Raw genomic sequence first — 19,348 nt, 5'->3', positions numbered from 1 at the left:
TGATTTACAACAAAGTCACATCATCCTATCTTCAAATTTTCTAATAGACTTTAGTTTTTAGAGTACTTTTGGTTTTTAGTTTTTAGGTTCACAGTGAAAGTCAGTGGAAAGTGCAGAGGTTTCCTATTTACCTCCTGCCCCCTCTGGTGCGTAGCCTCCCCCATTGTCAGCATCCCACACTAGAGTGGTACATTTGTTACAATTGATGAATGCATGTGGACTTATCATAATCAAAGTTCATAGTTTACATAAAGGCTCGTCTTTTATGTTGTACATTCTGTGGGCTTGGACAAATATGTGATGACATATATTTACAATTCTAGTATCATACACAGCAGTTTCAGTGTCCAAAGATCATTAAATTTTAACAGAGTAGATGGAGTTCAAAGATATCCACTTTGGTTTTCCCTTTGGAAAACTGTTTGGGGATTATTGAGAGTGAAACACAAGGTATTACAAATACTACAGATATTGCAACTCTTATCAGGGAGACAGGCAATATGCATACAACTATTTTAAATCATACAGGATGTGGCGAAATAGTGACTACGTGTTTCCTTAGAACAGTTCCTTCTGAATTTAGTGGTGACTACTTTTTGATTTTTGAAAATCCGATTTTTTTTAAGAAACAAAAATCTTTGTGTACTAAGCCGCTGCATGTTCCCTATGTTGAAAAGGAATCTCGTCTACAACACCGTCACTTTTACACACATTTTACATTTCTTTAAACAGGACAGGCCATACTTTGTAAATCAGGAGTTATTATAATGTAGCATTTTATGATGACATGTTACTTTTTATTGCCTGAGACCGTTCTTTCTGATGCTCGGAGTTGTTTCCAGTGATTTGTAATTACAAACCTAAAATATATCATGTGGGTACTTCACTTCCTGGTCTATGTTCGTATTTCATGCTAAAGTAAGCCTGGAACCAAGACCCTTAAGAGTTGCAAACATAGTGTGTGGAACGTAGAACAAAACACAGAAGTAACAAAAATGCCAAGCAGCCTCTGCTAGAAACATCTTATTGTTTATTAGAAACAAGGCTGCACTGCAGAGTGGAAAGGAAGATGAAGACAAATGTCTCAACACCTGGAATCAAGTGAAGAGTGGTATTAAAATGTTTAATATCCTGTTTTTATGAAACCCCCCACATTATGGACGATGTAATAGTTTACATGTATCTTGGGTACATTTGATGTGGCTTTTTTGTTGTTTTGCAATCTGAGGCACTCCCTCTCCCCTGAGACACAGTGCAGCTTGAAAAGGAGGGAGAAAGATAGAGGCAGAGTACACAGGAACCCTTCAGGAGAGTAGTATTACCAAGTTTTCCTACTAAGCTTTGATTTGCTGCTGTAGTTTCTGATAAGTAACCTATCCACTGTTTCCAAACTCTACATTCATATTTTTTTGGACTTCTCTTTATCTTAAAATACATAATATTCATTTTCCCTAACCAAAAACAGTCATTCATACTTACGGGTAAAAGCAGTGATAACCCTTACGATATGAAACAAGTGATCAGTTTGTGACTATAAAATGTTCAATTGTCTGAGTTAATTTAATTATAGTTTCTAGATTCCCTTCATCACAAACGCTTTTGGGTCACCCCAAAGTACACAGCAGCACTTGACAAACACTGGACGTACAACTTTTTATTAGTGACTTGTCTAATCAACTCTTTGAAATTATTTTTCTAGCTAAACAGAATATATCAGAGGCTACAACCATCGAACTGAATATCCTTGCAGAAACTGCATCATCCAGTTTTTCTGAAGAACTACAAATGGTACCTGACAGAACAACACCAGTCATCCCTTTAATCACTGACTTACCTATAATTACAACAAAGTTCCCTCCTGTGGGAAATATAGTCAGTTTTGAACAGAAAACCACAGTTCAGTCTCAAGCTGTCACACACAGAGTAGCCACGGAATCATCCACACCTACTGGGAGTACCAGAAAGCCTTGGGATTTGGACTACGACTCACCTTCTGCATCAGGACCACTTGGAGAGCCAGACATATCTGAAATTAGGGAAGAAGCACCCCAAAGTACAACTGTCATCCCCCGTCCTGCTCCTGATTCATGGGATGGTGTCAGGGAAGACATACAAACACGAGAATCAGTTACCCAAATTGAACAAATAGAAGTGGGTCCCTTGGTAACATCTATGGAAATCTCAAAGCACATTCCTTCCAAGGAATTGTCTGCAACTGAAACACCATTTGTATCTACAACAATGACGTTGGAATCCAAAACTGAAAAGAAAACAGTAAGCGCTATTTCCGAATCTGTGACCACAAGCCACTATGGATTCACCGTGGGAGAAGATGACAGGGAAGACAGAACATTTACAGTTAGATCTGGTCAGAGCACCTTGGTCTTTAGCCAAATACCTGAAGTTGTTACAGTGTCAAAGACATCAGAAGACACCACCTCCACTCAACTAGAGGACAGGGCGTCAGTCTCAGCCTCAACAATTATTTCACCTGTAACTCTGCCTGACAGTAATGAATCATCTACGGACAAATGGGAAGAGAAACAAACTAATGGAAGGATAACTGAAGATTTTTTTGGCCAGTATGTGTCCACTACACCTTTCCCATTACAGCATCATACAGAAGTAGAATTTTTTCCTTATTCTGGTGATAAAAGATTAGTCGAGGGAATATCCACAGTTATTTACCCCTCTCCACAAACAGAAATGGCACAAGGAAGAGAAAGAACAGGAACACTAAGTCCAGAGTTGAAAACAGATACTTACACTGATGATGAGATACAGGAAAAGATTACAAAAGATCCATTTCTAGGAAAAATAGAGGAAGAAGACTTCTCTGGAATGCAGTTCTCAACCACTTCCTCAGAGCAAGTTCATCTTACAGAGTATTCAGTGGAAATGACCAAACCTTTTTATTCTCCAGCACTGACAACAACAAAGCCCCCAGAAGCAAGAGATGTGGAGGAAGACTTTATGACAACACCAGTTGAATTAGAAACAGATGGCTATCAAGAAACTACAAAGTATGATGAGGGTATTACGACAACACATTTGAGCCACAGCACTTTAAATGTGGAGGTGGTCACTATATCAAAATGGGCATGGGATGAAGATAATACAACATCGAAGCCTTTAGAGTTCACAGAACATGCAGGCCCTCCAAGATTCCCCCCTGTCTTACTCACTACTACAGAAGTGAGTGGAAATGATAAAGAAATCCCAAGTTTCACTGAAGATGGAGGAGATGAATTTACTCTTTTTCCAGATAGTACTCAAAAGCCATTAGAGGAGTTAACTGAGGAAGATACAACAGGCCACGGGAAATTCACAGTTGGATTTCAGCCAACTATGTTAACTGGTATTGCAGAAAAGCCAACTTTGAGAGATTCTACAATCGAACAAAGAGTTCCACTTGTCACAAGCACGGAAGGCCAAGTTGTTTATGCAACTACAGAAGGAAGCGCTTTGGATGAAGGAGAATATAAGGATGTCTCTAAGCCAGTATCTACTGTCCCCCAATTTGCCCAGACTTCGGAAGTAGAAGGATTGGCATTTGTTAATTATAGTAGCACCCAAGAATCTACTACTTATGTAGACACTTCCCATACCGTTCCTCTTTCTGTAATTCCCAAGACAGAATGGGGAGTGTTGGTACCTTCTGTTCCCTCAGAAGGTGAAGTTCTGGGTGCACCCTCTCAAGACATACATGTCATTGATCAGACTCATCTTGAAGCAACTCTTTCTCCTGAGAGTCTAAGAACAACAACAAAAATCACTCAGGGAACAACTCAAGAAGAATTCCCTTGGGAAGAACAGACTTCAGAGAAACCAGTTCCTACTCTCAGTTCTGCAGTTGACACAGCCAAGGAGGCAGCAACACCTTTAGATGAACAAGAGAGTGATGGGTCAGCATACACAGTCTCTGAAGACAGATTGGTGACAGGTTCTGAGAGAGTCCCAGTTTTAGAAACAACTCCAGTTGGAAAAATTGAGCATAGTATGTCTTATCCACCTGGTGCTGTCACTGAGCACAAAGCAGAAACTGATGAAGCAGTAACACTAATGCCAAGCATAGGATCAGAGGTGTCTTTAAGTCCAGAGCCTGAACGAAAGTATGAAACAGAAAGTACTAGTCCAGGGGGATTTGTATCACCTTTCGGCACCCATGTTACCCAGCTTATAGAGGATACCACTACTGAGAAAAGAGAGAAAACATCTCTAGATTATATGGATTTAGGCTCAGGATTATTTGAAAAGCCCAAAGCCACAGAAATACCAGAATTTTCAACAATTAAAGCCACCGTTCCAAGTGATATCACTGCCACCTTCAGTTCAGTAGAAAGACTCCACACGACTTCATCCAAGCCGTCTCCAGCACCCACTGAGAAACCGCCTCTCATTGACAGGGAACCCGGAGAAGAAACAACCAGAGACATGGTAATCATTGGAGAATCAACGTCTCGTGTTCCTCCCACTACACTCGAGGATGTTGTAGTGAAGGAAACAGAAACTGATATTGATAGAGAGTATTTCACAACTTCAAGTACTCCATCTGCTACACAGCCAACAAGACCACCCACTGTGGAAGGCAAAGAGGCCTTCAGACCTCAGGCGCTTTCCACTCCAGAACCCCCAGCAGGGACAAAATTCCACCCTGACATAAATGTTTATATTATTGAGGTCAGAGAAAACAAGACAGGTAAGTCTTTGCTTTCTAGACATACCAGTCAAGGCAATCTGCATTTTATCTTGAAAATTACTTTTGGAAAAAAAAAAAAAATCAACCTACCAAATGCTGCCATTAGAAGATAACTGGAGTGTGAAAATTTCTGTATTTTAGCTGCATATATTTGTACAAGAATTGGAAGAATATGTTATTTGGAAGAATGTTAGATACGAGTGTGTTTTTTAAAGTTCTAAGAAGCCCTGCTTTGTCATCTAATATAACCAATCATCACTGTTACATCACTTCAGAACATGCAGAACAAAATGTTTTAATTTCAGTGTCTTTCCATGCATTACTACTCAAGTGTAGTACTAGACTGTGTTAACATTCCATCGGTCTTTAACTATTAACCTTCAGCACTTACATTGTGGACAGCTAAAACTGTATTGGCACATGTCTAAGGCTGATAGAAAGATGTCTACAGGTGTGCTTTGCGTTTTCTCTCCCAGGATTTTGTAGGTTTTGTTGTACAGCTTGTGGGGTGGGTAACAGGTCTGTAGTTTAAGTGTTATTTTATGAAAGTTCAACATACTGTTAAGCTGTTGTCTCTTGGGTATTTTAATAAGGCTCTGAATATTTACAACAAATACAATCTAGCTCAGTTCTAGGAAATGCTATAATTCATTGTGTCACATATAATTTCAGATATGGATATGTCAGCATTACCTCTGCTCCCTAAAAAACAGGCTGTAATGTTACTTATTTTATGATATCATTGTTTTATCTCTAGGAATTTTTATGATGCCTTCTATTCTGCTCAAATATTTTATTTATCTCTCCAGCAAAATTCCTAAAAGCAGTTTCTTTACATCGAATAATACTTGCCATTTTCATTATCAAATGCAACTTATTCCTTCCTAAAGGTCAGACCACACCATCTTTTGAATTTGGTAAGCTGAGCTGAGAACACATAGTGCATACAGTTTAATAGATCAATTCAGGTTTGTATCTTTTTAATTTAGAAGTTAAGATCACTGATTTTAGTTAAATTGCTGTATACTAGTTTAAATATGTGATTTGAAAGAATAGTGATTTTTCCTTTACCGGGGTCTGAGAGGTTGGGCTAGAAGAATTTTTTTTTTTTTTTTTTAGCAGGTTCTCTCTCTTGCTGGTAAGACATTCCCCTCAGGGTGTCATTTTCTTAAAAGTGATGCTATCCTCATTAGAGGATACCTATTGGAGTGTACCTATTGGAAACAAACAGGTCGCTCTATTCGTCAGGTCAGCTGGCTTCCATTGCTGTAGGTGGCAACTTCACAGTCATAGTATCTAGAATTTTCTCAGTGTAAAGCCTCTGGCAGAGCAGTAAGTAGAAAGGAATACATTCTCAGAGTATTGAAGGTAATGTCCACTGTCTAGTACAGTTGAAAGAAGCCAGGATTGGACATTATTGTTCTGCTAATGATAGTTTCTTGGAAACTATCTCATGTTTCCTGTTTCTTACATTCCCTTGCCACCTTTTGAAACTAAGATTAGAAAGACTGACTATGCAGAAGTTTTTCCCAATTTAGATTACTCTCATGTTAACGTAGATTCTACGCTGAATCAAATAATATAGGAAACAGTAAAACCATTCTGCACTTAAAAACTTTTCTAAATGGGAAACTGTGTGATAAGGTTAGGGTGATCGAGTTAAAAAATAGAAAGTGTGAAACTTTATCTTCCTGGAAAAATTGGCAGTCATAAAAAAAAAAAAAATCTAAGTTTATAAATGGTGACTCAAAGTGGCGGTTCTGAGTAACTAACCCAGAAACCGTTTTATACAAAGGTGCATGTTTATATTTGAGGTGTGAACTTAATTCAGCTGGTCTGGGAGACATGCCTAGGTGTGTCCTCTGCCTTCTTCCACTTTGAAAACATGGGGCCATGATTCTCTCTCATACTAGTTTTCCTTCAGCATTGATAACAATACGTCAGAAAAGTCTGCAACGGGAATGGTCAGGATTCTCCATCAGGAGGAGATTCCGGTGTGTGGGTAGTAGGGCGGGGGCCGGGGGAAGAGATAGAGCTATAGCCTGTAGTTATCTCGTTCCCTCCCCCCGTCTCTCTGTCTCCCTTTTTCTCTGTCTTACATCTACCTATCATTTTTGTACACTTGAAAGAGGCCATTCTCCCTAGGACTAAAAGCGTTGTTTATTGTCTTGATAAGACAACAAGGTTTACTCAGCTCCAACTGCTGACTTTTACTAATTTTACTTCTTTTACACGAGAAAGTTAATTTTTTAAGCATCTTGAACTTTGGCAACGGAAAACCTTAAAGCAGATGTTAAATTAATGAGTTCTAAGGCAGGTGTACATTAATAAGGAAAAATACACATGTGCCTGGAAACCAACTTTTTATGTATCAAGGCACATTTTCCCAGATTGGAAAATCCTTGGTTCACGTATGAACTTGTATAAATCTATTCACAAACATAGAACCCCCCTCTACATGTACTATATGCCCAAGTAAGCAAAAATGCCACCCGTGCTACACTAAACCAAGGCATTCATAATTTTTTGCTGTGCTCAGCAAGTCATGTAAATCTCAATTTTTTTTTTTTACTACTATGAAACAAAACATGCTACTCAAGACACGTTTATGTTATATTTGCTGAAATGGATCTTAATAGCAGCTTAAGGTGCTGTTGCTGGAGGGCAACTGTAGTTAGCAGTTAAAAAAATCTGAAGGAACTTTTCAGCTCATAAAAGTTTTATGAGCTGAAAAATGCTATGGGGTGTGTTTAACAGTGGTTCAGGGGATACTGAAAACATGACTCCTGTCTACTTCAGGAGTAATTTGCACACCTGCATTTTGAAAAATTATTGAAAGCTTTTCTTTGTGAACATGTATGAAGTCTATAGGATTTAATGGTGTAGAAAGTTTTTTCAATTCTGGGCTTTTTTTTCTTTTTTTTAAAGAATGCTCCCCTGTATCATCTGAAGTGTCACACGTTGGGGTGACAGAAGTGTGAATGTTTTGAAAAACTGGTATACTGTTATCTTTAAACCAAAGAATAATTTGTAAATGTGCAGATATTAAATTTGAATGTTATTATGCAAATGCTCATAGTTATAACCTTAAAATAGATGGCTTATTAGTTTGTTTTTTTTAAATGTGTTTGTATGTACAACATCCTATTTGTCAGGCCAGCTTGATATTATTTGTTTTGTCAGGTGGTCATTTTTTGCTAGTTTTATAATTTACATCTAAGTATAAGGCAGGTGTAAGGCCAATATTAAACTAAAATGACATAAGTATTAAGGTACTGATAAAATTATTAATGTAATGGTATTAAAAATTAGTGACATTTTGAGAAAGATAATTTTGGCCTCTAAATTAGAATTCATTTTGCTCGGTTTCCTTATTGGTAATTATGGTACCTTATTGCTTATATCATTCAGAAATAACTCTCATATTACCAATTCCTCCTGCATTTGTATCTGTACTTTGGAGCAGTGTACATAATGCTAATATCACTGAGGACAGGATGAAGGACAAGGGATGTTGGCTCTGGGAACAGGAGATAGATGTCTGGGCGAATGGCAATATTTGTATCGTTGGGTGCGCAGTCATCATTTTTTGAAAGGCAACGTTTATACAAGATAGCTTCATATAATTTTTTTTTTTTTTTTGAGAGAGAGAGACAGAGTGAGAGGAGGGAGGGGCAAAGGAAGAGGGAGACTGAATTCTAGGCAGCTCCAGACTCTGAGCTGTTAGCACAGAGCCTGACGTGGGTCTCGAACCCACGAACCACGAGATCACCACTTGAGCCAAAGTCATATGCTTAACCGACTGAGCCACCCAGGTCCCCCAGCTTCATATAATTTTTAAAAATCATGTATTTTTCATTTTTATAGCATTTATAATGTAGAAAAATTACTTTAAGATTTTTTATTATATCAGATTCCTTTCTCCAAACAAAATCTTATTAGGGACACTATATTTTGAGCACATGAAAGAGTGGCTCTTCTGGTTAATATTTGAAAGGCAGCTCTGTACCCCACTATACCCCAACACTGCACCGTTCACGTTCATATTTGAGAGGAGATCAGGAATCAGATCTTATTTTGTGGCAGTTTCTAAAATAACATGTACCTCATGGGACACCTGAGGTGTCCTGAGCTCAAGTCATGAGCTCGCGGTCCGTGAGTTCAAGCCCTGCGTCGGTCTCTGCGCTGACAGCTCAGAGCCTGGAGCCAGCTTCCGATTCTGTGTCTCCTTCTCTCTTTGCCCCTCCCCCACTCGCACTCTGTCTTTCTCTCTCTCTCAAAAAGAAATAAAACATTAAAAGAATTTTTAAAGTAAAATAACATGTACCTCAAAACACAGCTAGAAAAAGAATAATAACTTCTAGCGAATTCAAAAGAAAGCAGCAATAATAATTCATTCCTGAATGAATTAATTTAACTTGAGAACATTTTTAAATTGGTCTGATTATCAATACTTTTATCTCAGCATCATAATATACATTTCTTGATGTTTACCTTTAAATAACTTTGTGTGTTGCTGAATAAAGCAAATGAAGCAAGTCTAGTTTCAATCTTACCAATGCCTGTGCGTAATCAAAGTAATGTGTAGTTACATTTCAGAACATCACATGTATGTGCAGAGCTAAGTCATCATCGAGCTCACACTTGGAGCTCAATACTTTCGGGGCATGGTATACATATATTTTCATGTTTGAACTTCAGAGATAATTTGCGAGACAACTAGGGAAAGTACTGCAAATAGGGAATGGAGGCTCATGGTTTGTGTTTAGTTTGCTGCTAACATTGGGGGCTGCGGATGCTATTCAAGTACCTGGCATGACAAGAGAACAGTATCCTGAAATTTGTGGCGCTGGTTCTGAGCTGCTTATTCCCTTCAGAATTTCAGAACACATCCCTGAAATTGGATGGGGCCAGCGCTTGCACACAGGAGTGGGTCCCTTTCCTGGTCTCCAGCTATGGCTCCCTGCCAGAGAAGCAGTTTCTCTTTTTTCTGGAGGGAATTAGGATGGCTTTCCCCATCTCTCCTTGGCTGCCTGAAATCTAGAAAAGGATCAAGTTCCTCTTCTAACAGTCAAATAATGAAAAGGGAAGAGACTCTCTTCCCTTTGTTTCTATACTACGAAGAAAAGAATTGACCTTAGTGTTACTAAATTTATTAGTGAGTTTAACACTACATTACAGACCAGCGGTTACCTTTTTAGAAAGTCCTTCTAAGTGAAATATTTTTTAAGTGTAACATATACATGCACACACTGCTCACATATAGACATGCAGACACAAACACATAGTAGACTGTCAATTTCTTTAAATGCTCTATGAATGTTTTATTAACCCACCCACCTCGAGATACAATTCAAAAAACTGAAATTGTTTCTTCACAAGTTAAAGTTTAATAATAAAAGACATGTTCCATAGATAACTAAAAAGAACTTTATTATCTTCCTAACATGACCCGATGCCTATTCTTTCTGAAAATAGCATTTGCCGTTACAACTTAGTGTTATCACAACTACTACTGAGGTGGGGCTTTATTTAAAGACAAATACCACTTATCTGTCACTGGCAATGAACTCGAGAGAAAGGCACACACTGTCTTCCAGCATAGCATAGTCAAGCAAGGTTTATCTTGGTAAAGGCAAAGCTACAACACGCCTAGTCCTTTGACAGATATTACAAGAGGCACAGAATAAACATAAACCATAAACCCTGCTTCCAAGGACTTCAAAGGCACAGAGCATTTCTGGGGAGCCAATATTAACACAATCAAACATAACTGCAGTACAGAAACATATAGTTACACACAAGGTGATGTGGTACCAGCTATAAATGGCAGCTGGGGTCAGTGAATGAAGGAATCACTGGAGGCACAGAGGTCAGAGAATATTCTGTGAGAAGGATGAGGCTTCAGCTGGGTCCTTGTTGGAGAGGAAGATCAAAAACAAATTACTGGAAACCAGTTATTAACCTTTTGCTGCCTAACAGAGGCTCATCAGTGGGGACTAAGGAGCCACAAATATAATCAGACACTTTTCTAAATAGCACCAGTATGACAGAGGGTCACAGCCTGCTTTGGAAGATGAATGCCTTCTTAGTATTCACCTAGAAACCTGCACAGTGTGTGGAAACCAGAGATATTCAGCCAACTTCTTCAGGAGGCAGTGTTCTCATACTACTTTCTTATCCTTCAGTGATTCATGCTTTTTTGACAAATGTAGCATCTTCTGTAGATTAAATATGTTTAACTTTCCAAAATGTATTCCCATGTCATGGTTCAAAGTGACACACCTTTAATGTTAAGTGGCATAAAGCTACTTTACGAAGGGTGGGCTACATACTCTAAAAGGTGAGTTAAAGGTTTATAACATCTAATTCAAGTGATTTTTGACCACTAGTATTACAGAAACAAGTGCTAGAGATTGGAGAGTCTGGAGTCAGTCCTTCTTTTATTTATCCATGGTGTGGACCCAGAAATTTCTTAATTTCTTTGTCAGAACTTTTTGCCAGCAAAATAGATGTAATGGTTATTATGTATAGAAGGAATAGTATTACCTAAACTTTGACCCATACTCTCTTTTCCAAGCCACAGAGATTATGAAACAAGGAAAATGATCACCTACCTATACACACACGCACACACACACACACACACACACACACACACACACATGCATACATATATACACACCTGTACATATAATATACCAATATATTTTTTTCTCTTTTACTCAAGTCAGGTAATTACCATGTACAAGATACTACACTAGAACTGGATTTTTGGAGTACGCTCTGTGACGTTCTAAATGAACATGGGTAGATAGTCTGTTGCGTTCATAGGATACACGGAAAAGACAGTTGACACAGTGTAAAGAGCCTTGGAAACAGTCCTGAGTTCTTTGTCAGCATTGTTATTTCACTCTGTTTGGCCTTAAAAATTGCTTTATCTCTAGAAGCCTCAGTTGTTATAATGTTAAAAATATACAACAATACTACAAACTCACTAGGTTGCTTCAAGGATAAAGGGATCTCTTCAAGGGTTTGCCCATCACTGTGGTAGAGATATCATAGAGTTAATATTTCATGACAACAAAGCACCAAGCATAGTGCCTGGCACATGGGAACTACTTAGTACAAATTAATCCCGTCTCTGCTTTAGTAATTATTTTATTCTGGACTTGTAAATGTAGGAACACTTAGATGGTTTTGTACTGTAAATAGGTAAAAAATGGAATTATCTTAAAATTCAGGATTTATACCGCAGGGAGCCAATTGTAATTACACCATAGTATCTGTGTGACTGTAAGAGCTTTTTAAAATTTTAATCCTCTATGAATTGTGTTTGTCTAGGGTGATGCCATTTTGGGTGCAAATCAGAAGCAGCTGCAACCCTTATTTAAAATTTAAATATAGTATTGATTAGACAGTACCTATATGTAGAAGTCTTTAGCTTTCTGCTCTTTTTCGTGTGTGAAAAAACTTGGGCTTATGATTTTGATAACTACCAATCCATTTTTTTTTCCAAAGAAAAAGATCTTTTTACAAATTCTTTATAAAATTGTCCAGGTACTGGGCCTAGTCTCTTCTTGCATATTCATGGAATGCATGGACATTCCCTGCTGTCTTTTTGTTGTTGTCAAGGAAACCCCCAGTTCTCTACACAGGGATTACATTCTTCTTTCTTAATAGCTCTTAGATCATTCATTTGTGCAATGAATAAAAAATGTATTCATGGGCCCAGACAGTGTTCAGAACGTTTTTGAGGGGAGGGATGTAGCCAAGGGGAGAGACGTGCATCGTGAGAGGAGCAAGAGGGATAAAGGAAAAGGGGAAAAAATGCTCCCTGAGGTTTCATTTTAATGAGGTAAAGCTGAAAATGTTATGTTTTTAATAAGGCTTGCCTATTTTTTATCAGTTTACAAAGTGTATAACATTACACGGCAGTGAGGTCAGTTTGTCAGGTCCAAGAAGAAGGGTTGGTTATTCAGTGGCTTCATTGGAAGAATGATTCCAAGAATGGGGCCCTGGCTGGGGAGCAAGGATGGGGATGTGTTTGGTAAAAAACTGTTGTGTATATATATATTTTTTCATTTGTATTTAAGGAATTTGAATTTTTAACGTAACTGAGGTGACAGAAAATGTGAAATGGTCTTTCATCCCAGGATATCATGTAGATAACTGAGTACTTTATTGTATTAAAAAGTGGTGTTCCTTAGATATGCCAATGTTTAGACTTTTTGAGTATGAATCAGGAGGAACACACCTATCTATCGGCAAGAAGGCTGTAATTGTTCTTCAAAAGAATGATTTGGTTCTTGGGAGGAAAATAAATTATGGCGAACCTTCTAAATATTTGCTTGAATAAATGCGATAGGTATAAAGTATTTCTCCGTAAATAATTGAAAGTCTAAATAGGAAAGAAAGAACCTCTGGAGTGAGAGGAAAAGTTTAATCATATCTCAGCATCTGTGTCTATGAAAATTTGACCTATCATGTCTATTATACCTAGACTTGCTTGCCCACATGTATCATTAGTACATGCTGTCTTGACTGGCTTCTACTGGCTTCATCTGTTGGCTTTGTACCACAGTCTTCTTAGTTTCTCATGGAGTGATTTAGTTGCTTTGGCCATATTCTACATATAGTAAATTTCTGAAGATTTTGTTTTTTTCTAAGTTGCGGGAGGAAAAAGGAAATATATTATTATCGTATATTTCTGTAGAGTATAATGGAAGATGGTATAGCCATCTTGTTTCACTGTGGTGCAGTCTTACCTTGCTCTGCTCTGTAGGGAAGCCATTTACTATCTGCAGATGAAACATTCTCTTCTCATCTCTTCACACTCAATTCCAGGAAATAATTGGAGATGTTGAAATAAAGCCATTCAGTCAAGCTATTATGTGGCTGGAGAAAAGAAGATAACACAATCTATAGCTTAATAGAGTAGGCAACTTGAAATAATTAGGAAGCAAAAATGTATAATAAAGGCTATTTGCTTGCTGTAGTAAAAAAAAAATAGAAGTAATATGAAATAAGTTAATATAAGAAGCATCTTTAGATTTGGCCTCACAGTAAACTCTGGGCACTCATTACCTCAGTGAGCCACCACCCTGCTTACCCAGGAGGGCCCAGAGCTACACCAACCAGGCACTAGTCAGCTAACCAACCATGACACCATTCTGAGCAGGGGATTTTGAGAAACACCAGGAAATGGTCCAGTGCATAAATATTTCCCACACTGCTTCTCAACACTGGCTGTATGTTAGAATAACCAGGGAGCCTCTAAATAAAAATACCTACTACCTCATCCCTCATCAGACAACTTAAATCTGGATTCCTAGTCGCGGGGCTCAGGCATTTGTATTTTTTGTTTGTTTTTTTTTCTTAAATTTGCTTCATTTATTTATTTCTCGTTACTAGATATCTGTATTTTTAAATGCATCTCATGTGATTTTGATGCACAGTGAGAGTTGAACGTTACTGGTAAAGTGAAGGCTTTCTGAGTTGCACACAGCTGGCTAAAATAGACATTCCTGGGGAAGGGGATGCTTTAAGCCTCTGTACTTTCCCCATTTTAAGGAGATAAAGAATATGTCTAATACAATCTCCCCTGAATGAAATGGTGGTCTTTGATCATATTTTTGGTGGTCTTTGATCATATTTTGTCACAAGTGTTAAATGGACCTTGGCATCTGTAAGTGAGGAAGAAAGTAGAATTAGGGGCACCTGGGTGGCTCAGTTGGTTAAGTATCTGACGTTAGCTCAGGTCATGATCTCGCAGTTTGTGAGTTCAAGCCCCGCGTTGGGCTCTGTGCTGATAGCCCAGAGCCTGGAGCTTGCTTCACATTCTGTGTCTCCCCCTCTCTCTCTGCCCCTCCCATGCTCATGCTCTGTCTCTCAATAATAAATAAATGTTGAAAACATTTTAATAAAAATTTAAAAAAAGGAAAGTAGAATTAAAAAGCATTAAAACATATTTTTTAAAGTTTCATGAAACATAGTAATTAAATCACAAGTAATGGTGAGGGGTGGAAAGTATATCTTGAATTACCCAGATTTTATACCTCACTTTGCTGTATCCATGTTACCTTGTCTCTATCAACATGGCTTAAGGATTCTTTTGACTTATGCTACCAAAGTGAGTTTGTTCATTGTACATTTACATTGAGAAAAACAGTGATTACCACCCTGATAGAAGCCTTATATGGAATGCTGGGTTTGAAAAGGTGAATGATGAAAAAAAAAATGGAAGCTCTGTCTGCATTTTCAGATAATCTAGATTTTTATATCCAGTATAGTCTTCAGTGTTTGCATTATCTGTATGTTTCTTTAGTTGTATCTCAAAATTTGAGCTGCTACTGTAATCAGAGGACAATATCTCTTTAGCCCCAAACTCACATCTTTCAAAGGAAGTATCAAATTCTACTAGAATGTAAACTTTTTCACTCTTGATGATAAAAAGCTGAGCAGATGTTCTTCTAACTAAATTCTCAAAGAGGGGCTGAGTTGCAAGAGTGTGAACACCATTCATGTTTAAAGTATAAGTATCCCTACACTTCAACTGTGGAATATAGAATTTAGTAAGGGAGCGGAGACAAAAACATAAAAACAGCTGAGGAATTTAGACATAAGAAATAGTATGACCTAAGTCCCAAGGCATACAAATCAAAGATACAACCAGTTTGGGGTGAGGAGTTTTAGAGAAGACACTGGAGAACTGAGGGCTTTAGCTGGATCATTCATAAATGCATGGGTGAAGTTCAAAGGAGGATTTACAAAGCATTCCAAGTTGGGGGTGAGAAGACTCTGCTTGAATAGAAGTCTGAGCCGGGAATGAGGAGGATAACGAGAGAGGGACATGGAGTTGCTGGTCTCCAAGGCAGAGAAGCAGAGAATCTAACAGAAAACTGAAGGGGAGGGTAAATATGGGGACAGTCAATTGGGCTGTTCAAACACCCTGTTGAAGAGGTCAGGTGGAAGAGGTGAGCGGAAACTGCTATTGACCTTTGAAGAAAAGAGTAACGTAATTAAAAATAAAATGCTGTCTGTTAAAGTTTGTCTCAGTAGCTTTAATTTAAGGGTGTAGAAAGGAAGTATAAATCTATATCTATGAGAGGCCTTTGTTTTACTTTACTCAAAGTTGTTACTTAAATTTTAAGTCGTTAATGCTGACCAAAGCATTTTTCTGGTGTTTGGGTATTTGGTACCTATCTATCTATCAAAGGCTTTGACAGTGTGGGAGTACCAGAGTAGAAAAGATAATAAATGTGCTGTCTATGGTTGGTTTTTGTTTATCTGTTCTATTTTTAAGCAAACATTTTGAAATCTTAATAACCTGGCTTACTTCTCTGTCATCTAGCTTTTTCTCTTATTGTTCAGAAGCGCTTGAAAGTCCCAAACTTACTGGATTATGCTCTCCAGGCAAGCTCTGCTCTTTAAAAATTTGGAGTTATCAACTCTCCTGGGCCTTTTCTATAAGTAAGAAGAGACCACACTTGGTCATATCTCCTTACGCGCACTTAGACCAGATGACTGTATCTAAATACGTTCTTTCCGCTTGAGGGAACGGGATTATTAGAGGATTATCTCAAGTTGGGAAAAGAGATGATTCCCATTTATCATCCCCATAACATGTCTGTCTCTTAAAAGCGAGGCCATCAGAAATGCTTACATTGTTTATACATATACATTACCCTTTCTGGGTGTAAAATTCATGAATTGAGAAATATTGAGCTCCTTGCTCAGCAAGAGGAGACTGTCAGTATAAAGTAACATGCTTGGGAGGTGCACCAAATGAACCTCCACTGGCAGAGTTAATAGGGAGATGTGGGTCACAGAATCTAATGCTGATCTCCCAACCTTTAGATTAATCTCTCTCATCTCTGGGAGGATTGAGTGTTGATATAAATATCACCTGATTTTCAGTTATTAAGGTAATTCATTAAGGGTGAAGAAACATCTGATGAGATTTGGGGAGGGTATTTATATCTTGATTACTAATGTCAATTTTGTTTCAAATACCCTGAGTTGGCACCATTTTTAGTTTAATGTCTCAGATTCTGAAAATATTGAGGAATTTAGGATATCTGAAACAATCTGATTAAAATTTATATTAGGTGATTTTCTTTGATTCATGAGGTGCCAATTAGCATTTTATTTTAATTAAGAACATATCAAACGTGAATGAAAGTGGGGCACTTGTTTCTGTATGGTCGATGGACCTATAGGTATGTGTGAGAAAACGTGAACATCTTAAAGAACTTCAAGCTTTCTCTATTTAAATTCTCTGAGGATTGCTCAAGCACTCCATTGTGGTTGTCTATTACATTTTTAAAATAAGGAAACAAAATATTTTTTGTTGCACATTAAAGTGAAATCCATTTTGCTAAATAAATGTGATCCTAATATACTTTTGCTGAGTAAACTGGTATATACTTATATTTAATTAAAAGCTCTTAAGCTTAAATTGTAAAATTCCCTAAAGAGAATGTGAACTTCAGCCAGCTGCCTGGGCATCTTAGCAACTATGTTTTGTATCTGCTAACAGCATAACTGGAACACTTGTGCTATGTCCACAGAACTCCGCCATGAGGTACTTAAAAGTACATGGTGAATACATGGTGAGGTCAGCTCGCAATAAAGCTTTGTGTGCCTTTACAAAAAAATCTATTAACTGTGATACTAGTATATGCAAGTCAAGGTGTTAAAATACATTTGTATAAACATAGAACAGATTATACACACAGTGTGCAAACTTCTGTGGTTCTACCCTTGAAATCCAAATAAAAGTTATATTATCCTTAGGATAAAATTCTAACATAGAGAGTCTTTTTTAAGGACATGTTCATCTAAGAACTGGGAGCATTAATGACTCCATCAGGTTGCACTGTTAATACAAAATAGAGCAGATCATGACTTTGGAATGAGATACCTGCTTTTACAATCGCACAGGTGTCCACCCCCATCTCACCCGGCAAAGAAACTTCTATGGTTTACAATAATTATAGTACTTGCAATTCTCTAATAACATGTGTGGTGGGTGGGGTAGTAGTAAGAAAGAGGGATGAAGAAGTAATTTCAAAGACTGAATAACAAAAAGGAGAAAATAGGAATATGGGTGAGATGTAAGGTAGCAATGACAGAGGAATGGGGTTGTGGGAAAGAACCCTCCCATCCATACTGGGTAGATTTCATAGCCCCACACCCCCCACTCCATGAGATTTTAAAAGTATGGGAACAAACCAGCCACAAGGAGAGAATAGAATGTAGATTGATCTGTAGGGAATCTGTTGCAGAAAAAAAATGAACATTTCCCTCACTCTTAAAACAATATTAAGAAGTCTGATGAAACCATTTGGAAGCTGACACAACTTATTCAAACAAAGTGAATATTAGTCTCTGTATAATTGTGAGAATATTTCTTTCAGAAAAAGGAAACAATAATTTCAAGTCTTATTTGTATCTGTTTTATTTAAGAATTCCCATTGAATAGAACACTTTTGTAATACATATCAAATGAGCACTTTTTAAAATCTTCTCAGTCCCTGTTGACCATGACATGCCCACAGTTCTTTGGTGGTTACCAGCTTCATGGTACAATGAGAACCTTAAGACAAAATAGCTTAAGATGTTTCTGTGTTTTCTACTATTCTGAAAGCAAGTCAGACCAGATACTTGGGAGGCAGGTGAAAGAAGGAATCCTGGATTAAATGTAGTGATCGGTACATTTGCAATGTGTACACTCAAAATAAGGAGAAAAGGGTTTAGCAAGGCCATTTTACTAACCTCTTGGCGAGAGCATTTGTTTCAAAGAGAGAGACATGTAGGCAGACAGTCAAACGACTTGGAAAATATTCTTGAGGCTCTTAGGTCTCTACAGAGTTGGTAAGCAAGGGTTTGCAATAGAGTCTGATACATAATAGGTAGTAAATGTTGTGCAGTCAGTTGGCTTCTGGGAAGATAATGTGGTTGGGTGGCATGCATAGTTGTGGTAGTGAATTTAATTTTGTGTGCAAAAGCCAATATGAAACCGACTGTGTTTGTGAAGAACATACAAAGGCCATCTCTGCTATGTTTGTATTGCTGTGATTGAAATTCTGTGGTATTTATTTAGGCTAGAAAATGGAATATACTGCATCTAACAGTTGAATCTTTCGGTAAAATATTCTGATATGGTCATCTAAAATGCTAAGGGAAGTCCCCATAGATTCATGTGAAATAAAAAATGTTAAAGTTCCTTATCCAAGAGGAAAATAGACAAAAAGAATGTTATGCTTTGTTCATTGGAACTAAAACTGGAGAATATAAAGTGAATGCCAGGGTCTTTTATTAATTGAATTAAGTAGATTTAATAAGAGTTGATAGTCAATGAAATTATTATATAAATTTTTGATTCACAATTACAGTTCTTTGTTTTCTTTCCTAGAAAAAAAAGACGTTTTATTTTAAATTATTCACTCCTTTGTAAAACATTTAAGTGAACACCAAGACATGTCAGTTCCTTTGACACATTGACAGTTGACACACTGACTTACCTTAGTGTCTTCTCTCTCTCCATTTTTCTCCACCCCACTTATTTTTAGAGCTACCGACATCATACATTGATGGAACCTCCGTTTAGGTTCATTCTGAAGATCATGAGATATGTTTATATCA

At 37.6% G+C, this 19,348-nt stretch overlaps 1 protein-coding gene across 4 annotated transcripts in view; it reads left to right on the top strand.

Annotated features, from left to right (window-relative positions):
- Window positions 1-19,348, top strand: part of VCAN (versican) — a 110,701-nt gene that overhangs the window by 44,314 nt on the left and 47,039 nt on the right. For 2 of the 4 annotated variants that reach the window (XM_086697362.1, XM_086697379.1), the window contains exon 7: window positions 1,700-4,699. The exons of the other annotated variants lie outside the window; for them this stretch is intronic. In XM_086697362.1, the coding sequence (XP_086553488.1) occupies window positions 1,700-4,699 (3,000 nt within the window). The remainder of the gene's footprint in view (window positions 1-1,699; window positions 4,700-19,348) is intronic. 4 annotated transcript variants of the gene reach the window in all.

The sequence above is a fragment of the Puma concolor genome, chromosome A1 (assembly GCF_028749965.1).
Source record: "Puma concolor isolate L17-30 chromosome A1, mPumCon1.1.hap2, whole genome shotgun sequence".
Taxonomy (NCBI): Eukaryota; Metazoa; Chordata; class Mammalia; order Carnivora; family Felidae; genus Puma; species Puma concolor.
Note: the sequence above shows the minus strand (reverse complement) of the source record. Positions and strands in the feature narration are given on the sequence as shown.